At 46.3% G+C, this 24,755-nt stretch overlaps 1 protein-coding gene across 2 annotated transcripts in view; it reads right to left on the bottom strand.

Moving 5' to 3' along the window:
• rasgrp4 (RAS guanyl releasing protein 4) overlaps positions 1-24,755 on the bottom strand; it is a 44,351-nt gene that overhangs the window by 4,521 nt on the left and 15,075 nt on the right. Inside the window, exons 2-14 of one of the 2 annotated variants that reach the window (XM_056283260.1) lie at positions 22,858-23,033; positions 18,832-18,943; positions 18,523-18,585; positions 18,269-18,400; positions 17,986-18,127; positions 15,241-15,414; positions 7,719-7,835; positions 7,116-7,391; positions 6,152-6,232; positions 5,751-5,855; positions 5,510-5,619; positions 4,443-4,593; positions 4,310-4,346 (exon numbers count right to left, since the gene is read on the bottom strand). In XM_056283260.1, the coding sequence (XP_056139235.1) occupies positions 4,310-4,346; positions 4,443-4,593; positions 5,510-5,619; positions 5,751-5,855; positions 6,152-6,232; positions 7,116-7,391; positions 7,719-7,835; positions 15,241-15,414; positions 17,986-18,127; positions 18,269-18,400; positions 18,523-18,585; positions 18,832-18,943; positions 22,858-23,033 (1,676 nt within the window). Of the gene's footprint in view, positions 1-4,309; positions 4,347-4,442; positions 4,594-5,509; positions 5,620-5,750; positions 5,856-6,151; positions 6,233-7,115; positions 7,392-7,718; positions 7,836-15,240; positions 15,415-17,985; positions 18,128-18,268; positions 18,401-18,522; positions 18,586-18,831; positions 18,944-22,857; positions 23,034-24,755 lie in introns of those variants that run through there. The other variant, XM_056283261.1, reaches the window with a different exon arrangement.

Here is a 24,755-nt window from a genome sequence, read left to right as displayed (position 1 = left end):
ATGTGAAGCCTTGCTTTCAGTATCAAATCTGATGTTGTTTTAGGTCATATTTATGCAGAAATATAGAAAATACTAGAGGGTTCACAAACTTTCAAGCACCACTGTGTATATGTATGTATATATATGTATATATATGTGTGCGTGTTTATATGTATACAGTGCTGCTTGAAAGTTTGTGAACCCTCCAGACATGGTCACTGTTTCTGTAAAAAACATTAAAATAAGCTTATTACACATACATCCAAATCCCAATTTGTAAAGCACACCTTCCAAATAATGGACACACACACAAAAAGAGATATATTTTCATTATTTAATTCAACGACGGTGGTTTATTTCACAAAAACTGAAAATTTAACATGTGCAAAAGTATGTGAACCCTTGTATTAGTAGCTTGTGGCTCCTCCTTTTGCAGCCATTACTTCAACCAAACGTCTTCTGTAACCACTAACCAGTCTCTCGCATCTGCTTATGGGGCTTTTTGCCCACTCCTCCTTGCAGAACTCCGCCAATTGAGAGAGGTTGGAGGGACATCTGGTATGTGCCGACTTCTTCAGGTCTCGCCACACCATTCCAATTGGATTAAGGTCCGGAGTTTGACTGGGCCAATCCAGAGTACGAATCCTCTTTCTCTGAAGCCATTCCTTTGTAGTTTTGCTGGAAGGCTTTGGGTAATTGTCTTGTTGCACAATCCATTTTCATCCCAGCTTCAACTCCCTGACTGATGGCAGGAGATTCTGGTCAAGAATTTGTTGATATGCCGCAGAACTCATGGTTCCTTGGATAATATGGAGTCGTCCAGGTCCAGAAGCAGAAAAGCAGCCCCAGACCTTCACATTTGCACCACCATGCTTCACTGTTGGGAGGAGGTTCTTTTCTTCATATGCAGTGTTGGCTTTTCTCCAAATATGTTGGTTTTGATTGTGACCAAATAATTCTATTTTGGACTCGTCTGTCCTGAGAATGGACTTCCAGAAGGCCTCTGGTTTGTCCAAGTGCTCTCTGGCAAAGTTGAAATGGGCAGCTTTGTTCTTTTTTGAGAGCAGAGGCTTCCTTCTAGCAACCCTCCCATGAATGTCATGGCTATTCAATTTTCGTCTGATTGTAGACGCATGCACATTTGTCCCAGATGCTACCAGAGAGGTCTGCAACTCTCTAGAGGTGATGTGTGGGTTGGCCTTTACCTGATTTATTATTTTTCTGGTGCTCCTGGGTGATAGTTTTGATGGGCGTCCGCTTCTAGGCAGAGTTGCTGTCATGTTGAAGGCCCTTCATTTGTAAATTATTTGTCTTACAGTGGATGGATGGAGCTGGAATCTTTTGGAGATGGTCTTATAGCCTCCCCAGACTGATGGGCTGTCACTACCCTCTTCTTCATGTCCTCGGATATCTCCTTTGCTCTCGGCATTGTTGATTTGTATGGGACCACAGTGGTTTGGTTGGTTTCCTCTCTCTTTTAATTAGTGCAGGCCAAACCCTTTCCCAAGGATGTCTCATTTCATTGGTCTGCTTAAATGATTAATTAAGCACCCAAATGTGTTTCACCACAGTCTGTTACCTGCTTGACTTAACCAGTGCAGCTGGGGGTTCACTTACTTTTGCACATACACTAATTCCATGTTTCATGTAGTTTTTGGGCTACTTAAACAAGTCCCACTAAACGAGTACATGCAATTGATAAACATATATCTGACATTTCATACAGAAAAACTGGTGATGATAAAATAAGAAAATCATGGTAAAACAACAGAAACATCTAAACTGCTCAAGGGGTTCACATACTTTCAAGCAGCACTGTATATATGTATATGTATGCATGTGTGTGTGTGTATATATATTATTTATTTTTGTCATATATTTTTGTTACTTTCATTTTTTTTCCTTTTTGTAATGCATAGTAGCTGAATTAAAGTAGGGAAAAATAAGTGTATACTTCCTCCCACTCCTTTTCAAACATGCAACAAATAATCTGATGCATACGGAGATCTGTTCACTGAGTTGGATGTGTGGGTTTGTTGATCACTTCAGATTATTGCCAATGGCTTATCTGTATGTTATATCCTGCTTGTTTACATGCTCGAAATAACTCATCATTCATCCAGTCATTGTGTTTTCCAGCTGGACATTTTACGTAGCATAGATCCACAGAAAGGGCCACGTCATTGATCAACAAATGAACAACAACTGAAATGGATTTAAAGTGGATTTCAGGATTTAAAATGGGAACGCCAACTCGATATGATTTTAGTTCACTGACCTTGCAGGCATGGGAAGATTTCGGTTGTTTTATCTGAAACAGCTTATTGAATTGTTTACCTACCTGCACCGGGTTTGGGGCACCATGATAAGAGCTGTCACGGATTCTTTTATCCGTATAATTTGTGGTGAATTGTAATCATAGTGAGATTTAACTATTTCTGATTTTGCAAGCGTTCCCCTGGAAATCTGCCAGTCAGCCCAGTCAATGGTTTTTGGGGGTTTTTTTGTATTGGCAATAAGTATTACAAGGTTATCAATCAATAAATCAGCCAATCAATTGGAAATTTGATTGGAAATTGTAATTGGAAATTTGTAGCCCAGTCAGGACTAAAAACATACAAGACACACCCTGTTGGACCACCACACACTTGGATCAACATCCCACAACAGTGCACAGTATCAAAAGCATGAAGGAGCACCACTTGGCCAACTGACCCTTCGCTAAGCCCCGCCCCCTTTGTTACTGTTGCTACGCCTGGCAAGCTATCGTCCGTCTGCGAAATTTAAACATGGCGTTTACTGTCATGTCAGTGATAGATATTCCAGGTGAATTGACATCCAATTTCTGGAAAAGCAAGGAGATATCAGAGAGAAGCAGACAGAAAGGCTTGCAATATGCATTTGAAAGCTACATCCATGATATAATTTGTCAGCGTGTGAATGAAGGGGAAATTAAAATCGAGGCTAAAGCCTACAGGTCCCGATATAAGACCCAGGCACCCCACGTCTTAACTATTCACGTTAAGGACAAGGATATAAATGAACAACAATGCTTGTGTACAGCAGGGTAAGACAATATAGATAGTTGTATTTTAAGCTGACATTTAGATATGAGTCCATATAGCCTACTAGCTAGCTTTCAGATCTAGCTAACATTAGGCTATGTTTTAGCTAGCCAGCTGGATCAGGGGAGCTCACACGCACTTTCCCGTTTGTTTAAAGTGCACCAGGATATTGCTCACACATCGTGGGCTTGATCCATACACTGGATCTTATAAAGGCAAGAACACAAGAGTCAGCTAAGTCCTGCACAAGTTTGCCACAACAATGGCACAAACCAAGAGGTGGTAAAATAAAGGCTGTGCCCGTATCATCGGTGGTGGTCGCAAAGGCTAGACAGGATCGAAAGCGGAGACCAGTTGACTGTCACGTTAGCTAACCTAGCTAGCTAGGCTAGCTAACGTTAGCAAGCTTAGCTTGGAGCAAACAAATCTGTTTTTGTTTATCCTCAATGGATTCAGCTGTGAGTGAGGTCTTCCACACTGTTTGATCCACATTCGACGTTTTTCCTCTTGTGTTTTACGCTTAGGAAAAGCCCAAAATACGACCCCACCCTCCAAACTTTTAGGATATCTGCTGTCTGATTTGCAGGTACCGTAAGCGCGCCGCTTCGGTATTTCCTTGATGGCTGGCCAGGCCTCCCCTGCTTAGTAACGGTTACTAACGTAGGATTGGACAGTGGCTGTTCTAGGGCGGGGCTTAGCGAAGGGTCAATTACCTCACTCTTCCGAGCAGTCCCGGTCGCTGCTCCACCACCTCTGCCAATCCGGGGAGGGCTGCAGACTACCACATGCCTCCTCTGATACATGTGGAGTCGCCAGCCGCTTCTTTTCACCTGACGGTGAGGAGTTTCACCAGGGGGGCGTAGCGCGTGGGAGGATCACGCTATTCCCCCGAGTTCCCCCTCCCCCCTGAACAGGCGCCCCGACCGACCAGAGGAGGCGCTACTGCAGCGACTAGGATACATACCCACATCTGGCTTCCCACCCCCAGACACAGCCAATTGTTTCTGCAGGGACGCCCGACCAAGCCGGAGGTAACACGGGGATTCGAACCGGCGATCCCCGTGTTGGTAGGCAACGGAATAGACCGCTAGCTACGCTACCCGGACACCACCATGGAGCACCACTTCTAATAACTGTGCAAACATGCATACATGCAAAAATGCTATGTCACGTGCAAAGGGGCATCAGAGTGGTAGGTAGTCATCTAAATTGATCTCTGAATGTGATTTAGTGGAGCTGTAAAGCAGACTTCCTCGCAGGCCTACCTTTACATTGGTACCCTTGTTTGATGACTCCCCAGAGCTGCAAGAGAAGAAACAGGGAGCAGACAATGAATGATTTAACACTGCAAAGTTCCAGCTCTTATCCGGATTAAATCCGCCGGTAATGGACACTCACAAAGCCTCCACACGTGTCACAGAAGGTGGGCCGTTTGTAGGTGGTTTCATGGAAGTTGTGCACATCGTTGAAGTTATAGCCCAGTTTGGCACACACAGACATTCCCCTCATGAAGTAAGAGGTGATTTCCTCACGACTGATTTGCCCCTCTCTAGAAAACACACAGATAGATAAATAGATAATGTGTGTGCTGTTGTGGACAGTTTATCGTGTGCATGTGTGGTAACACATCAAGTACAAATATGCAATAAGGCACTAATTTATGAAATGTGGTACTCATCTAGAAGGACGGACATAAAAACACATCTCGTTTTTAATTTTTCCCATTTTCTCCCTGACACAAAAAGCTTTACTACTACTACTACTACTACTTTCGGCTGCTCCCGTTAGGGGGCGCCACAGCGGATCATCCATTTCCATCTCTTCCTGTCTTCTGCACCTTCCTCTGTCACACCAGCCACTTTCACGTCCTCCCTCACCACATCCATAAACCTCCTCTTTGGTCTTCCTCTTTTCCTCTTGCCTGGCAGCTCCATATTCAGCATCCTTCTCCCAGTATACCCATCATCAAAAAGCTTAACTACTGTCATGAAAATAAAACGGGAATTTACAGACACACCAAGACTCTAAGCCAACCCATCCAGTGTCTTTTTATAGCTATGAAAAAATAATAATAATAATATAGTTTTCAATGGTATTGATCTTCACTGTGCATGGGTCACTAATGAAAACCTGCAGTCTGATGTTCACTGAGTTTTCTAGTAAAAGCGGGAGGTCTATGTCTTTGGTAAAATCACACATGATGATTTTGGCTTATTTTGTTTGATGGTTCGTTATTATCAGATGCTCGACTACTCAACAATGTCTTTTTGAACTAGTGAAGCATAGTTATTGGTTTTTCTTTTTTTTGGGGGGGGGGTGGTTGGGGCAAAGATATCGGGGGTGCTCATGGCTCCTCAGCACCCACGATGCCGGGTGAGCCCATATGTGTTCCTAATGAGCGTGTTATTAATTTTTTCTTGTTTTTTGTTTTTTTGCATCTGCATGTTGGTTTGCAGCTTCCTCACCTGTCGGTTTCATGTGTGCAGAAAGAGAAAGGGAAGTTGGCCGCGATCTTCTCAAAGTCCTCCAGAGCGATGTAGCCGTCCTGGTTCTGGTCGTAGTTCTTCATTATGGACTGCAGGGGGCGACAAAGCCACGACACAGTCAACCGCTCGGTCGGAGCGCTTAGTTCCGCTTTAGTCTGCCCTTAAAAAGGAAGTGAAAGAGCACGAGGCTTGTTGCAAAGCCGGTGTTACGTATACTCACATCCACCATCTGTTTGACGTGTTTAGATATGGTGTCAGGATCGAGCCTGGGAGTGACCCCTGAGCCCCACTCCACCACCACGGGCGGTTTAACTGCAGCGACCGGCTGGGGACCAACACGTGAACAGGAGTTAGTGTGTGCATGTAAAAGAAACTAGAAACACCCACCGCATGAGCACACCTCTCTAACGTACGCCGCTTTGATGTGGTTAACTCTGGCGTACTTGAGCAGGGAGTCTGCGCTTTCTGTACGAGAGGTTACAACCACGAAGCGCACAAAACGTCCCCCCTGGCGTGCAAACCGGTAGAGACAAAAGTGAGCCCAGTGGTGCGAGAGAGACAGACAGGCAAAACAGGACCGTGAGACCTTTCAAGGTGCACTTTCAGAGAGCAGCGGCTGACCTGGATTTTGGGGTTCTTCGGTTCCTTGTTGTAGGAGAGCTCGTAGATCTCGTCCTCGGTGTAATACAGGTCCAGAGATAGCTGTTGAGAGAGGAAGCATCATATTGACCAGTTTGTGACAATTCTCCTTACGCTAAACTGGTATCTGGCCGGCCGACAGGTTTGTGCCGTTCAGATTCGCCCAGCTGCAGTAAACACAGCCCGCCTGTCGTCTTCCCAGTTTCACGCGAGAGTTTGGCGGCAGAATCACGACCACCCTCAACACTTCCATCTCATCGAGCCCGTTCTGATCCCACGGTGTCGTTTATACTTTTGCCTAATTATCGAGACCTATGACGTGGTACGCACCCTCTGGCATCCGCACAAAGAGGTGCCAAGTTAACACCTACCTAAACTTAACCGACGCCTCGTCCGCAGAGCTGAATCAATTAGCCGATTAATTGATTGGCCGATCGATAGAAAAATAATCGGTAACAACTTTGGAAGTCGATTAACTGGGTTAATCGAGTCAGCCAGCAAATAAAAACACCAAACCTTTTTTGGGGTGCCGTTTCGTAATTGCTGAGGTTTGCTTGCCTTTCTCTGATTTAAATCATTATGAAGTGAATAACCGATCGATTAACCGATTATGAAAATAATCATTAGTTGCAGCTGCACTAACCTGTTTGTCATTAATATCTCTATATCAAGGCCAGAGGTCTAACACTGGACTCTACGGGGTGACCAACACATCTCGGGTACCAACTTGCGTGTCATGTATCAAAACCTTGTCGATATAAGACTCCGTGAGATGAGAATGAATTGTCTTCCCCCACCTCCTGGTTAGGTTTAGGTATGGGTTGGGTGCAGTTAAGGTCTGGGTAATTATCTGGGGGGGGGTCGTCATCCCCCGCGGCGGGGAGGTGTTGGAGGTGTTTCTGCGAGTCCGCCGCCATGTCTCGCGCGTCTTTTCCGGGGGGCTTACTGTGAGCAGATGGAGAAGGTCCTTGTTGGCCTCGAAGGGCGGCATGCAGCTGTGGATGGCCAGCAGGTCGCTGATGTTGCTGTAGAGGTGCTGCAGCTTGCTCATGTTGATCTTGTCCTCGTCCAGGTAGTCCGGCAGCGCCTCGTTCAGCGAGATCAGGTCCTTCAGATGCACGCCCAGGATCGGCACCTTGAACCCGCTGCACTCGTTGTACGCCCGCCGGTAGTTGCTGTAGTTGCTATGAGAGGACAGCAGTTCTGTCATCTCACTCAGGGCCTATCGGGATCGAGAGAGAAGACATGCAGCTTTGTTTTGGCAAAGGAGATCGGACATATTTCGGTTTAAACTGTGTAAGGTTATTCACACCTTCAAATCAGAAGAAATTGAAATTCATAAGGACAGGGTAAAAATGATGAGGGCAGGATTGAGAGATCCCCCTTAGAGATCCCCTTTCAATAGCGATACAGTAGAAGTGGAATCAAGTGACACAACACTTGATGTGGAGAAGTGCGGTACAAAGAAAAAAAACAACAAAAAGATCAGTTTCATGGTCACTGCTTCTCCAGTTTGACAGGGACTGGATGCGGGGTATGGGTATGGCACCTTGGTGACGTCGGGGGGCAGCAGGTTGGACGTGTCTTTCAGACGGGAGATGGAGCTGTGACAGAGGCCTCCGGTCACGGCCATTAAAGTGTTGAAGTTCTGTAAGGCGCGCAGCTTCTGCAGCAGGAAGGAGACAGAGTAAATGGGGAAGAGAGAAAATGTCAAGTTGTCATATTTCTCATGAGCTAATTGCTGAATACAGTGGAGACCCACTATTAGCAGTTTACCCCCTTCCTCTTTGAAAACTGCTTTGAATAAACCTCTTACGTGTAAAGGCTTCCACTGAATTTGCTTATACAACAGACACCTTCATTTCCCTATGCGCCATTTATGTACCTTGTGTGCTTAAATTTAGATGCTCAGTTGTATGTATGACGATGTGAATCAGCCTACACAAATTCCTTGACTTGGCCAAACAAAGCATATTCTGAATATTTGTTAACAACCAAATCAACACTAGTCAAAAAGAAGAAGTATGAAGACTTGGCTGGGCTGATACTGAAAAAGCTATTTGGACAAACCCTGACTGTTAATACTCACTTTTGGCACTGTATTATTTGCATGATTGAAATTAATTTACACAGAGATAGAGACCCCTAAAACATTGACATCATTTCGCAGCCCTCAGACTATTTCTGGATCCATACTTTTTACCTATGGCAAAAATGTATTTAATGAAATTAAATGAAATTTAACTAATAGGACACAAAGGGTTTTGTATACACACACACACATATATATATAGATAGATAGATAGATAGATAGATAGATAGATAGATAGATAGATAGATAGATAGATAGATAGATAGATAGATAGATAGATAGATAGATAGATAGATAGATAGATAGATAGATAGATAGATAGATATTTTTCTTTTTGCCCCTTTTTCTCTCCAATTGTACTTGGCCAATTACCCCACTCTTCTGAGCCGTCCCAGTTGCTGCTCCACCCCCTCTGCCAATCTGGGGAGGGCTGCAGACTACCACGTCTCCTCCGATACATGTGGAGTCGCCAGCCGCTTCTTTTCACCTGGCAGTGAGGTGTTTCACCAGGGGGACGTAGCACATGGGAGGATCATGCTATTCCCCCCAGTTCCCCCTCCCCCCTGAACAGGCATCCCGACCAACACGTACCCACATCCGCCTTCACACCCGCAGACATGGCCAATTGTGTCTGTAGGGACGCCCAACCAAGCTGGAGGTAACATGGGAATTCGAAATAACCGATTCCCATGTTGGTAGGCAATGGAATAGACCGCCACGCTACCTGGACATCCCACAAAGGGCTATATTTTAACGATCTAAACGCATGGTCTAAAGCGCATGGCAGAACTGCATTTAGGGCATGTCCAAATCAAATTTTGCTAGTTTAAAGCTAGACATTCATTTACATATAAATGAATTAATGTAAATGAATGACATTCATTTACATTACATGAAGCCATCCGGTCCTTGCATAACCAAAGTGAGAGCTGTGCCCGCATTCTCGGCACAAAGTCAAACATGTTTTCAGTGGGTGTCGGACTCCGCCAAGGTTGTCCCTTGTCTCTGATTCTGTTTGTGATATTCATGGACAGGATCTCAAGGTGTAGCCAAGGTGAGGAGTGTGTCCTTTTTGGGAACCTCAGAATTTCATCTCTGCTCTTCACAGATGATGTGGTTTTGTTGGCTTCATCAGACCTCTAGCACACACTGGGGCGGTTTGCAGCTGAGTGTGAAATAACCGGGATGAGAGTCAGCACCTCCAAGTCTGACGCCATGGTTCTCTACCGGAAAATGGTGGATTGCTCCCTCTGGATGAGTTGTTGCCTCAAGTGAAGGAGTTCAAGTATCTCAGGGTCTTGTTCATGAGTGAGGGTAGGATGGAGCGGGAGATTGATAGGCGTATTGGTGCAGCATCAGTAGTAATGTGGACATTGTACTGGACCATTGTGGTGAAGATGGAGCTGAGCTGGAAGGCAAAGCTCTCAATTTACCAGTCAATCTTTGTTCCAAACCTTACCTATGGTCATGAGCTTTGGGTAGTGACTGAAAGGGTGGGATTGCGGCTACAAGCAGCTGAAATGAGTTTCCTCTGTAGGGTGTCTGGGCTCAGCCTTAGAGATAGGGTGAGGAGCTTGGACATCTGGAGGGAGCTCAGGGTAGAACCGCTGCTCCTTCGCGTCGAAAGGAGTCAGTTGAGGTGGTTTGGGCATCTGATTAGGATGCCTCCTGGACGCTTTCCTTTGGAGGTTTTCCGGGCACGTCCAACTGGCAGACGACCCCGGGGTAGACCCAGAACTCGCTGGAGGGACTACATGTCCAATCTGGCCTGGGAACGTCTTGGGATCCCCCAAGAGGAGCTGGAGGGCATTGCTGGGGAGAGCGACATCTGGAGTGCCCTACTTAGCTTGCTGCCACCGCACCCTGACCCCGGAGAAGCAGCTGATGATGAGATGAGATGAGGTGAATATCCTTGACTTTCAAGCCCTTGCCAAATGAGTTCACACAATGACGATTAAGCTTATCACTACCAGGTAAATCTCTCTGTATTTTGTCCAAATGGTGTGAGGAGAACTATCGTCAGTTAAACATATCTAAAACTAAAGACATGATAATTGGTTTTAGAAGACAAGCCCACACATATGAAGGTATATCCATTAAAGATCAGACAGTGGAATGTGTGCAATCTTACAAATATCTTGGGACAATTATTGACTCAAAACTGAACTTTGAAGTAAATTGTGAAGCTGTGTGCAAAAAGGGGCCACCAACTTTTGTTTTGTTTGAGGAAACTGTCCTAGTTCCACATTGACAAAACCATGATGACCTTATTCTATCATGCTTTTACTGAATCGATTTTCTCTTTTTCTTTAGGCATCATGGTTGGGAAACCTATCTTTAAAGAACAGAAACTTCCTGTATCAAATTGTTAAATGGTCTAGTAGGCTGACTGGTGAGTCACAGCTTAACTCAGCATCCCTGTACACCAGACAGTTACAGCGGATAACCAGCTCGATTTTAAATGACGACTCCCACCATTTGCACAGGGAATTTCAGCTTCTTCCTTCCTGACGGAGATTTATACTCCCAAGGTGTAGAACAAAGTGATATGAAAATAGCTTTGTTCCTGCAGCCATCACTCAGATGAACAAGTCTTACTGCACTTTTATCATATTTTTCTATTGTCTGTGTTGCTTGTAAAATGTGTCTCAAGATGGATGCCTTGTCTACTGCAAACCAAATCTACACATGGGTACAAATGAATAGGGCTTTTTGATCCTGTTTGCCAATCATTTTGCTTTTAGAATACATGTGTCATGGTTGTGTGGTCTGGGCCGTTGAGGCTCACCTGTTCCCCATCCCCTGATTGGTGTTTCTGTTCACCTGCGCCCATTTGCCTGAGTAACCCTGATTGCCCCTGCTTTATTCACCTGTTCCCCTTTCTCTGAATGGCTTTTCTGTTCCTGTCCTGTGCACCCAATCTCTTGATTGACTCCCCTACGTTATATATTCACCCTGGTTGCCCTGGCTCCTTGTCGGATCGTCACAGAAACACACATACACACATGTGGACTTTTGTTAGCCAGGTGCTTCACGCCTCGTCTTGAGCCTTCCATGCTGCTGGCACCTTCGTTCCTGTTATTGTAACTTTTGTTTGCCTTAATAAACCTTGACTAGCCCAGTCTGTCTCTGCTGTCTGCATTTGGGTCCTCTGTTCCTGCTCCCAGCGTGACAGTATGATCCGACCAAACATGGACCCAGCAGATTTGCACAGCTTGCCGTTTACTTGGGACACCTTTCTGAACGAGTCACAGGGCTTCCTTAGGACTCTGGAAGAGGGACCCTGAGTTTGTCCAGTTGACAGCATTTTTCAAGTGGCGGTACTTTAGTGACCTGGTTCCTGATCCTCCCAAGACCGGCATCTCAGCCTCCCATGTTTCCCCAACGTCTTTGCTGCCCAGCACCACAGAGTGTCAGCTGCCCAGCATCCTAGAGTGTCAGCTGCCCAGCGTCCCAGAGCGTCAGCTGCCCAGCACCACGCTACGCAGACCCTTCCGGTTCCAGAGTGGCCGGCCGGTCCCTGCCAACACCCAGTCTGTTCCCAGGCCATTAGCCGCCTCTGCTGGCATTCAGCCTGTTCCCGAGCCGTTGGCTGCCTTTGTCGACGTCCAGCCTGTTCCTGAGCCGTCAGCCGCCATTGCTAATGACCAGTCTGTTCCCGAGCCGTCGGCTGCCTCTGCCGACGACCAGTCTGTTCCCCGAGCGCTCCAGCCGCCTCTGATGCCTGTGCCCGAGCGGTCGCACCGCCTCCGCTGACTGTACCCCAAGTGGTCGTGCCACCTCCAACACCTGCATCTCGAGTGGTCACACCACCTGATGCCTGTACCCCGAGCGGTTATGCCACCTCCGATGCTTGTACCCCAAGCAGCTGTCCCGCTGCCTCTGATGCCTGTACCCGGAGCGTCTGTCTGCCTCTGATGCCTGTACCCGGAGCGGCTGTCTGCCTCTGATACCTGTACTCCGGGCGGTCACGCCACCTCTGTTGCCTGTGCCCCGAGTGGCTGTCCCACTGCCTCTGTTGCCTGTACCCCAAGCGGCTGTCCCGCCACCTCCATTGCCTGTGCTCTGAGCAGCTGTCCCGCTGCCGCTGATGCCTGTACCCCGAGCGGCTGTCCTGCTGCCTCCGATGCTTGTGCCCTGGGTGGTCCTGCCTCTGTCCTGTGCGTGCTGCCAGTTTCCCAAGTGGCCGTCCTGTGTGCGCCACCGACCTCCCAAGCAGCGGTCCTGTCTGTGTCGCCGGCCTCCAGAGCGGCAGTCCTGTCTGCGTCCCCAGTCTCCAGAGCGGCGGTTCTGTCCGTGTCGCTGGCCTCCGGGTCATCCACCTGCCCATCTGCCAGTGCTGCTCCACCCTTCAGTCTTGTGTCCTGGTTGCCTTCCCCTTCCCCCTCCTGCCTACCCTGCTTGGTGCTCCTGGTTCATTTGTTTGGGATGTCTGGAATCCAACCCTTGAGGGGGGGTTCTGTATGGTTGTGTGGTCTGGGCCATCGACGCTCACCTGTTCTCCATCCCTTGATTGGTGTTTGTTCACCTGCGCCCCATCTGCCTGAGTAACCCTGATTGCCCCATTTATCTGATTGCCCCCGCTTTACTCACCTGTTCCCCTTTCTCTGATTGGCTTTTCTGTTCCTGCCCTGTCCTGCACACCTGCGCCCAATCTCCCCGATTGGCTTTCCTACATTAGATATTCCCCCTGGTTGCCCCGGCTCCTTGACGGATCGTCACAGACACACGTGGAGTTTTGGTAGCCGGGTGCTTCATGCCTTGTCTCGAGCCTTCCGTGCTGCCAGCATCTTCGTTCCTATAAGTTTTGTTTGCCTTAATAAACCTTGTTCTAGCCCAGTCTGTCTCCGCTGTCTGCATTTGGGTCCTCTGTTCCTGCTCCTGGCGAGACACTATGGAGTAATACGAGTAGAAATATGATGTGGTTATTACATATTTTAACAGGTTAGTAAATTTCCAAGAATAATTTTGCTAACTATCATGGTGCAGATGCTGCCGGGTTATGAGACTGGTGTCATAATCCGTGTGTGCACGCACAATTTATGCTAAGATAACAATTGCTGGAGATGAATTAGTACAGCTTTAAAATCGATCAAATAATAATAAGGGCTGTTAGATTTTCACCACATGATTATCGTGGTCAAAAGAATTCACGATAACGATATCATCGCGATATCTATATAAAATCTTTAAAAAAAAATAGTGCCATCAGTCAAATTCATCTTTAACTTTGTTTATTGTGCCTTTTGTCTCTTTTTGGCAAATGAATTACACTCAAAATACGAGTGTACGGAGGTGGAGAGTCTGTAAGAATAACTGTACAAAAGCATACAAAAAATAACAATTACACTTAATGGACAGTGAAAAAGCAACTGGATGAACTGATAAACAAAAGATCCACGAGGCCTAACATCTGCCATCAACACAATGTCACCTGAAACAAAACCACTTGCAGGAGCAGAGGACAGAGAGTTTGTGTGTGAGACCACAGGCTGACAACTAACCACTTTGATCTACTGTGATTTAATGTCCACTGGCCAGGTCCTTACATCATTTTTTCCTCTTTCCACTTTTCATGGCATGATTTTGAGTGGCAGCATTGGCTACACACTGTGGTAGCAACACCCAGAAAGTTGGATCAGTTCATCTGGACACGTTTAGTGGGAGAAACGTTTCATCACTCATCTAAGTGACCTCTTCAGTCTCAACTGACTGCAGGTATCTCCACCCTTATAAACAATGCAGTTGCATAACGACCGAAACCAACGGTCAGTTTCATATGCAAATAGGCGTGACCATTAATTAGAGTTTCAATGGCCATGTGTAGTAGTCACAAAGGATTTGGGAATGGTTGCAATTGTAAGATGGCGACAAATGTACTCTTAGTCCCCCCCCCCCCTTCAGTTCAGCGTTGGTTGTTCCCTCTTCACATAGATGGCCTCTTTGACTCCCAGTTCAACCCATCGTTCCTCCCTGTCAAGGACATGCAATTCCTCATCCCTTAAAGAGTGGAAACTGCCTGTAGATGGTGTAGACTGTGGAGTCCTGGCCTGACGTGTTAGCTCTTCTGATTTGTGCCATCCTCTTGGCCAGCGTCTGTTTAGTTTACCCAATGTACAAGTCATGGCAATCCTCCCGGCACTTAACAGCATACACTATATTGGTCTGTTTGTTCCAGGGGACCCGATCCTTGGGGTGGACCAATTTCTTGCACAGCTTGTTTTGGGGGTTTGAAAGCAACTGAGACGCCATGTTTGGAAAATGTGTCTCAGCTTTTCCGACATTCCCACCACATACGGAATCACCACTGGTTTACACTTAGACAGCTGTTGTTCTTCTCCTCCCTTCGATCGGCTGCTGCACTGTTTGAGCATCTTCCTGGCTTTGACAAACGCCCAGTTAGGATAACCACACTGAACAATCTCTATGAGGATGTTATGTGAGATAGTATCAAAGGCTGCACTCAGATAAGAAGGACAAGTATGTTTAAGACTCCAGAGTCAGCTGCTATCAGCAGATCATTGGGGATTTTCACCAAGGCTCCCTCTGTAATGTGAAAGGAGCAAAAACCAGACTGAAATTGTTCGAACAGGTTGTTGTCAGTCAAGTGAACTTGTACTTGAGCTGCAACTATTCTTTCAAGTATTTTAGAGTGAAATGGTAAATTCAAAGTCAACCTCAACCAATCTAGAAATACATAAGAGACTCAAAAACGAAGAGTCAATATTAGTGCTGGACATGGTTAAAGGCAATCATTTTACACCCCTACGCATTTTTACATGGGACTGAAACAGGGTTGATCTGTAATTCCTTGTTTATTTGAACTTGTAATTCATGTCATGTTTTAGAGGTCTATAAATTCAAACACATGCAGCACTACTCAGCTAATGAAAAAGTCCCCCGGAGCCTTTCGATCAGTTGTTTCATTCTTAAGAGGGCCGCTTTTATTCCCTACACTTTGATGCCACAGTCAGATTACCTGTGCAACATGGATGAACTTGGTGAAGACCTGGGCTCTCTGCTGGGCCGTGTGTCTGCTCAGGATCATCAGCTGGACCCACTGAGAGACTCCGTTGCACATCATGACCGAGCGCTCCAGCGCCGGGTTGTCCCTGACGGAGCCTCGCACCACGTAACTACGATAGTCCAGGAACTGACCGGTCAAACAGAAACAACAGCAGCGGTCAAGCAGGAGATCGTGGTTACAACACAAGTAAAACAGCATGTTTTGTGTGGTATAACAGCAGGGTAACAAAACTAGCTTATTGGTACACTACATAGCTAAATTTTACAGTCAGCTAAATTTTACATTACAGCACCACCTATTAGTGGTGTTAGCTACAGAACTGACTTCAAGGTGCAGCAGTCTGTCATAGTGAATTCAAGAGGTTGTCTTAAATCAGAAACATTATTTGTCATTTCATTTCATGCACTTGCGCACATGAAATGAAATGAAACATCGTTTCCCCCAGCCCACAGCAGTGTAGCACAAAGATAAAAACATATCCAAAAACTACAAGAACAGATCTATCCAAACTAACAGATATAGCTAACTAAAAAAAAAAAAAATCATTGTCCAAGACAACAAACACCAGCCAGGATGACTGTCGGAACTGCCGGTCTGCATGGGCTAGCAGTTAGCTTAGCCTGTCCCGCTTCTGCGTCCTGTCCCCGCCCTTGGTGTTACCTCCTCTGTCACAGCTCCAGGCCAGGCCGTGGTCCCTGGGCCCACAGGACGCAGCAGACCAAGCTCTCCAAGCCAATCCAGTGCCAGTTCTCCCAACCATCAAACGAAGACAAACTTAGGCACAGATGTGGATAAAGACACTGCATGGACGGTACTGGGTGAGGCTGCTGCAAATGTGAATTCGTGCCACCATCTTCCAAAATCGGTACTGGGTGAGGCTGCTGCAAACGTGAATTTGCGCTGCCATCTTCCCACACTAGAATGAATGAATGAGTAAAATCTATATTTTCTCTGTTATGATTGAAGCTCTCGTCACGACAACACAGACACAGGTCGGTTCTTTGAAACGGGCCTTTATTGCTTGGGCACGTCTTGCTTTTCTGATACATCCACGGCTTAGTCATGCCGTGAGAACTCGTTGGCTGCTTGTCATGAAAAGAGGTTGAGTCCTTGGGAGTCTTTCGAAAGTCTCTTTTGACTGTGTGTTTTGGCTTCAGATGTCAATAACTGACCTTGAATAGCGGAGCCTGATGAGAGACATACGCTCACCATAAGCAGCACTTCAAAACTTTCTATCATTTCAATTCTACAAAATAGTCTCCGATTAAGCATGGTTCAGCAGCCATGGCAGGAATGCATTTCACTTATCGCAGATGTTAGGGCCCGAGCGTTGTATCAGGCTGCCCTTTATATGCCTGAGTGTGTGCCTTATTGTATTTTAACTGTAACAAATGAATTTACTGTCCATCAAATCACATCAGATTTAAATTTTAATCTTACATCAGATAAATTATTTATTGTATGAAATTATGGAATCAATTATCAATGAATTATCAATTACGCATCATGAACATAGAGTATTTATGCAGCAGCACTTACAATGGTCATTTCGTATTGTGTAGTTCCTGCAACACAGCCTATATTACCGGCAGGAGTCACCCTGACATTTTTTTTTTTACTACTTTTATTAATCTCCCGTGGGGCAATTCTTTTTCTGCATTTAACCCATCCTAGCTGTGTAGCTAGGAGCATTGGGCAGCTGCTAGTGCAGCACACGGGGACCAACTCCAGTTCGTCTTGCCGTGCCTCGGTCAGGGGCACAGACAGGAGTATTAACCCTAACGATATGGCACAACAAAAGCAAACACCAAGAGGAATTTTTTTTTATCCCCCCCCCCCCTCCTTTTTCTCCCCAATTATACTTGGCCAATTACCCCACTATTCCGAGCCGTCCTGGTTGCTGTCCCACCCCCTCCGCCGATCCGGGGAGGGCTGGAGACAACCACGTCTCCTCCGATACATGTGGAGTCGCCAGTTGCTTCTTGTCACCTGACAGGGAGGAATTTCACCAGGGGGACGTAGCACGTGGGAGGATCACGCTATTCCCCCCAGTTCCCCCTCCCCCCGGGACAAGACACCCCAACCGACCAGAGGAGGCACCAATGCAGCGACCAGGACACATACCCACATCCGGCTTCCTACCTACAGACACGGGCAATTGTGTCTGTAGAGACACCCGACCAAGCCGGAGGCAACATGGGGATTCAAACCAGCGATCCCCATGTTGGTAGACAACGGAATTGACCGCCAAGCCACCTGGACACCCCACTAAGAGGAAATTTAGCAATACAACAAATTGAAAATTTTAAAATGACCACTTAAATTCGTTATGATAGACTGCTGTAGTATCATATCAGCTTTGGCTTAACTGTGATTTTTTTTTTTTCACTGAACAGAAACTTTGGATTTGTGCCATATTACAACGGCACTGAACTTCAGAGATAGTGAGATGGAGTATCCAATATGAAGGAAAGGATGGATGACTGTGAAAATGAGACCCACCTATGTTGTACATGAGCAGTAATAGAGATATGCTTAATAAACTCCAAACTATTCCTTTAACAGCTACTTAGCTTTACAGCCTCTAAGTGACAGCAATTTCCCACTTAGAGGGGAATTTTCAGCCTGAATATGTCCAGGTAAACCCATCCATGAACAAGCATGATAAGCAGGAAGAAGCAGCTCTGTGAAACTCACTGAGACATTACAGAAGTTTTTAAACTCCAGGTAGCTGAGATGCTCGGCCATTTCATCTGGCTCCATGTGGTCAAAGAGCAGTGACACCTTCCTCTTCTTCACGGAGGGCGATGGCGCCAGGGAAACATTGACATGAGGGCTCCTGGGGAAGACAGCAAAAAACAAAACAAAAAAAAAACCACAAAACAGGCAATGTGAAATGAATAAGGCGTTTTTCTATTTTCAGCCACGACAACAATATATTCCTTCATGTGTTTCGAGGTCAAGTGCAACAAAGGCTCACAGGCAGGATGTGTCGATGAGCTGAGTGTGTGTTTTGTCTCGGTCCGATCTGGCCAGTGCCCACAGGTCTCCCATGGTCCGCTCCAGGAGGGGGTCTGCTTCAAACACTGCTGGGAATTTGCTAATCCACTGCCTTACCGGGAAGCAGGAGAGAGAGAAGTCATGTTTACTACCCACAACTAGAACTGGATAACCAGTTCTGACACACACACACACACATCCACACCCACAGGCTGCCGTTGGCCCCACACTAACCTGATGAAGTGGCAGATCTGTGGCCTTCTCACTGACCTCTTGTCAGACGGACAGTCCTTGTAGGTGAAGGGAGAGTCAAGGATGGCGACTTTTCAAGTACAGCGGCACTAACACTACGCGTACACAAATGCAAACTTACCTCAGATCAGCTTTTAATCACTAACTGAATAAATAAGGAAGTGTGAAACAAAGCTAAGCCTGTTCCCTGATTTCAGGGCTTATGGTACATGTGCGATTGGGTGCAGGGCACTGGTGGGGTGGGGGGTGGGGGGTGATGGGGTTGGGGGGGGGGTTTCTGGGTGAGGATATAGGGTAAGGAGTTTCTGGGTGAACGTCTGAGAGGACACCACCCAGCAGTGCATCATCAGGGTCATGTGGACCAGCTGGGACCCTCTGGGGCTGGACAACTTCCCCTCGCAATCTGGAACCAAAACACAGTGTTCTAGGTCAAAGGTCATATCACCACAGCGTTGATATCGTTGTTTATTAAAGATTTAGTTCATTATGTTAACGGAGGAGCGTAACAGTGGGTACTTAAAGTTGCAATCCCCAAAGATTTACATGCAAAAAAATAAATAAATAATTTTGGAAACTTTATATTGCTGGCATATTCAAAGGCGCAATCCTTAATTCAAATGCAAACCAAAAGGTCACCCTGCTACGAAAGTGCTAAACACAGGACCGGAACCTGCTGTTACTCCCAGATTGATTGACAGGTCTCTTAACTCAAGGACTAACACTAAACTACAACTAAAGCTGAATATCTAATGTTTACTGGTGCGGTTAAATGTTTACTTACATCAGTAATGCCTGTACACAACGAGGTAAACAGGCTGATATTTTCAATTACCACTGGATGAGAAACACACACGCTAAATTAAATGTTGCATGTTAAAGTGGCTGTAGACAACTATTCACCCCCCCTCCCCCCCAAAGCGTTTCCAAGTGGTTTTACTTTTTTGCAGCACTGTCGCAAAAACAAAAACCGGATCACTTTCCGTTTATCAGCGGCCTGGCCACTGCCCAAAGCAAGAAACAACCGTACGAATCCCAATTTGAACGAAAAACCATCTCGGTGCTATGATAAAGCAGTGTTTCTCAACTGGGGGTCCGCGGACCCCTAGTGGTCCGTGGTGTAATTGCAAGGGGTCCGTGAAAATAAAATATCTTTAAAAAAAAGATCCTGTGACATTTATAGAAATAGGATTATTTGACTCAAATGTGACTGAGACCTTTATCTACCTAAACTATAAAGGGTAACAGGACTTTTTTCTCTAATTACATCTGTTTCACAAGTGTAATTTATTGTATTTTAATAAGAGATCTCGGTCCCGTTTGCATTGTTAAAAGGTACTGCATAAAAATTCTGTTGTTACATATATCTGAAAGTTACTGAATACATATTCTGTTTTGTTACATATATCTGAAAGTTACTGAATACATATTCTGTTTTGTTACATATATCTGAAAGTTACTGAATACATATTCTGTTTTGTTACATATATCTGAAAGTTACTGAATACATATTCTGTTTTGTTACATATATCTGAAAGTTACTGAATACATATTCTGTTTTGTTACATATATCTGAAAGCTACTGCATAAGAATTCTGTTTTGTTAACTATATCGAAGTTACAACTGAAAGCTCTTATTTTTGCCCCAAAGAGTGAATAAATGCTATAATGCAATTTAAAATGCAGTTTCTACTGTTTCTATCAAATTGCAACCCCCCTCCCCCAAGATCAGATGGAGGGGTCGTCAGGGTAGATCAAAAATACGCAGGGGGTCCAGGACCCCAAAAAGGTTGAGAACCACTGTGATAAAGGCATTTTAAAACATCCGGAAGCATTAATAAGTCGGCAGGTTGTGTAACTTACGGATCCAGTAGAAAGAATGCCGACTTCGGTTTGTCACCTTCTAAAGTCCCGGGTGTTGTATTGAACTCTGTTTCCCGTCAAGATCCGTCCCCCCCCGGCCAGAATTCGATACAACACCGAGACGCTCGATTAACCTTAACCAAACCGCTTTCCTTAGCCTAATCGTAACCGACAGCTAACCGGTTTCCATGCGAACGCTTTCGTCTAGCTAGGGGGGAAACGGATCTCGACGGGGAAACAGAGTTCGGTACAACACCGGGGTTCTCTCCATCTAGCGAGTGCCCGTCCGAGGTTCATTCTTGTTTAACCTCTGTTTCTATGGCTCCCTTCACCTTCTTTGCCTCCTCCGTCAATGTGGGTTCTTTCTCTCTTGCCGGGGAGAGTTTCCACGGTCACTTCGGTTGTTCCGCCATTTCCGCTACTGGGGAGAGCTTACGACAGCTACCGGGGGAAACAGAAGCGCTATGCCGCGACCCTCTTCCGGTTTCGGTTGCGCAAAGGTTGACGCGCTTTCCGTTTGCCGTAAAGTGAGCGTGGATTTTCCCGCGAGATCATACCCGGTGGCGGGCAGACTTGCATAGCGGAAGCGAGGCTTATAGGGGACCAATCTAAACGCCGGCGTCGTTATTCTATAGTCATGTAAACTACTAATAAGACACGTTAGCCCCTAGCTAACGGGTCTGACCCTTTAGCCGAGCGGTTAATGATGTCGCCTTGTGGTGCGGTACACTCGTATCGAATCCCGCACCGGGCAAGAAAATAACCGGTTACACTGTGCCATCAACATTTACTTCATAATCACTATGAGATAAAGCGAGAAAGTTGTCTACTGCCACTTTAATATACCTCACTTTTGTACAGTCAAATTAATCACATATTGGGCATTTTTAATCTGGCATTAGGTGGCGAATCCACAAATATCCAAATGCCCCCCCACCACACACACACACACACACACACACACACACACACACACACACACACACACACACACACACACACACTTTTTCTGCCCAATTGTACTTGGCCAATTACCCCACTCTTCCGAGCCGTCCCGGGTCGCTGCTCCACACCCTCTGCTGATCCGGGAAGGGCTGCAAACTACCATATGCCTCCTCCAATACATGTGGAGTCACCAGCCGCTACCTGACAGTGAGGAGTTTCGCCAGGGGGACGTAGCGCGTGGGAGGATCACGCTATACCCCCCCCACCAGAGGAGGCGCTAGCGCAACGAACGAGACACATACTCAGATCCGGCTTCCCACCCGCAGACACGGCCAATTGTGTGTGTAGGGGCGCCCGACCAAGCCGGAGGTACCACGGGGATTCGAACCAACGAGCCCCGTGTTGGAAGACAGCGGAATAGACCACCACGCTACCCGGACGCCAAATGCTTTTGTGGTCGCTTGTTTTATTTACAGGCACAACAGGAAAAGTGACGTTTGTGTCATCTGCACCTTCGAAGCCAAATATAGAAGAGTGGGGCAATTAGTGGCGCACGCGCGAAAAGAGTTGAAGTTGTTGTGACAGATGTGGCAGACCAGGCTTGCAGAAGACCTTTAACTACTATCGGCGGCTAAAACTCGGGTTCAGCCACTGTTGTTGTTGTTGTTGTTGTTGTTGTTCTTGTTTTTTTTTGGTCAGCGGTAAGACAGGAACAGGAACTCCGTTTCATTTCAAACGGATCCATCTCTGGGACTTTGGGAGCGGTCAGAGACCAACATCGGTACTGACATCACCAAGCTGAACCAAACGGATAATCTCCCAGATTGTAGCTTTAACCCATGTGATGAGAAGTGGGTCGAAGTTTAGATATGATGACAAATCTGTGCAGGCTGACAGGAAATGCGTGTGTGTGTGTGTGTGTGAGAGAGAGAGAGAGAGAGAGAGAGAGAGAGAGAGAGAGAGAGAGAGAGAGAGAGAGAGAGAGAGAGAGAGAGAGAGAGAGAGAGAGAGAGGAAGGACTGTAAGAGAGAGACTGATAAACAGGTTAAGAGAGAGATAGAGAAGGAGAGCGACCAAGATATAGAGAGAAGACAAGGAAAGAGGGGCAGAGAGAGAGAGAGACTGCTGTGTTCTAACAGTGCCAGGGAATAGATGGCTGGCCATTGCAGTGTAACAGAACAACGCTTGATTGTATGACTCCCCTTTGTCTCAACACAGTTGCCCCCAGTTCTCTCTCTCTGTCTGTCTGTCTGTCTGTCTGTCTCTCTCTGCTTCTGTCTCACACCCCTCATTTATTGGACCCCCTTGTAAATGAAATGCCACATCTCAAGGGGCTATCTTCCAATAAATTCCCAATTCATAAATTCCTAATTTTTGTAACCTGAAGGGATGAAAAATAAATGCACAGGGTCCGAGAACCTCCCAGACACATACACACACACACACACACACACACACACACACACACACACACACACACACACACACACACACACACACACACACACTGACCGAAGCAGTTCAGACAGCGCTGTATGAGCTCATCCAGGCTGGCAGCACTGGGGCTGGGTGGGGGTTTTGGGGTCTGCAGGGCACAGCTGATCTCCTGGGGACTTGGACACGTATTCCTCCTCCGCTTGACCAGCTTTCTGCTCTTCAACACCCCCGGGCTCTCCAAATGAGGCTTCCTGCGAGAGGGGGGGATGGATGGAGGGAGGGAGAAGGAGAGACAGGGAGAAGAGTATAAATGGGATTGTAATGAAGGGTAAAGCCTCCTGAACTCAATTTAGCCATCCTTTCGTTTGCGGGAAATAGTTGAACTTTAGTTCATCTCCATAACAAACCCCAGTTTTACTGCTGGCCAGGTAAGTTTCCACATGTAGTGGGACGCCCCACATAAACAACGCCAAGGACACAAACACAACGTCAGAAAGCAAAAAATAAGCAGTTTCCAACAATGTCTATGAGAAAATACTGTAACGTGCATGGATTAGTAGACACGCTGGCCGCTGGCTGGCGGGTCTAACCCTTTAGTCTAGCGGTTAGCGATGTCTCCTGCGGTGCGAGCGATACGGGTTCGCGTCCCGGCCGCGGCAGTTCCTGTGGTTGCGTTATCCCCCCAATTCGCTACAATACCTCTCCAAAATATTCACCAAATATTTGAACATCTAAACGACGGTATGACGGGTGTCTTTCTGTAAAATGTGCACAAAAAAAAGCAAAAACAACAATCACAGGTTGGTAAAATCTGCACGATTTCCTCTAGACATTATTCACAATATACGTCACAGAAAGCAGCAGAGTTTAAAAACGTAGGATTGCCCCCCCCCGGCTCCCCCCCCCCGGTGGATTTCGTGTGCACAGTATTGGCATGACATATTGTAACGTGCATGAATAAGTAGACACGTTGGTCCTTGACTAATGGGTCGGACCCTTTGGTCCAGTGTTTCTCAACCGGGGGTCCGCGGACCCCTAGTGGTCCGTGGTGTAATTGCAAGGGGTCCGTGAAAATAAAATATCTTTAAAAAAAGATCCTATGACATTTATAGAAATAGGATTATTTTACTCAAATGTGACTGAGACCTTTATCTACCTAAACTATAAAGGGTAACAGGACTTTTTTCTCTAATTACATCTGTTTCACAAGCGTCATTTATTGTATTTTAATAAGAGATCTCGCTCCCGTTTGCATTGTTAAAAGTTACTGCATAAAAATTCTGTTGTTACATATATCTGAAAGTTACTGAATACATATTCTGTTTTGTTACATATATCTGAAAGTTACTGCATAAGAATTCTGTTTTGTTAACTATATCTAAGTTACAACTGAAAGCTCTTATTTTTGCCCCCAAGAGTGAATAAATGCTATAATGCAATTTAAAATGCAGTTTCTACTGTTTCTATCAAATTGCAACCCCCCTCCCCCAAGATCAGGTGGAGGGGTCCTCAGGGTAGATCAAAAATACGCAGGGGGTCCAGGACCCCAAAAAGGTTGAGAACCACTGCTTTAATCGACTGGTTAACGTTGTCGCTTACAGAGTGGGAGACACGGGTTCGCGTCCCGGCTGTGGCGACGGTCTCCCAGACCCCCCGAATTCGCTACAATATGATGATGAAGATGGCGGCGCGCTGGACGCGGCGGCTACTGCGGCTCCCTGTTCAGTGTCGTGTTTTCTTTGTTATTGTTTCGTGTTCTCATGAATGACGCAGGGTTAGTACTCATAACCTGGTTTATTAACCAACACGACGAGGACGCAATAAGACGACATACGCGTAGCTGGCATCCGGCACTATCGCTTCGCGAGCACTCGCCCGGTAACCTGTATAACTGAGTGTTCCTCAGTACGGTGTCTGCGGTGGCTCAATAAACATCAGCAATACCGCAGTCACTGAGCTACAGTTATTTATAC

The sequence above is a fragment of the Lampris incognitus genome, chromosome 7, assembly GCF_029633865.1.
Source record: "Lampris incognitus isolate fLamInc1 chromosome 7, fLamInc1.hap2, whole genome shotgun sequence".
NCBI classification, from domain to species: domain Eukaryota; kingdom Metazoa; phylum Chordata; class Actinopteri; order Lampriformes; family Lampridae; genus Lampris; species Lampris incognitus.
This window is presented reverse-complemented; position numbering and strand designations above follow the sequence as displayed.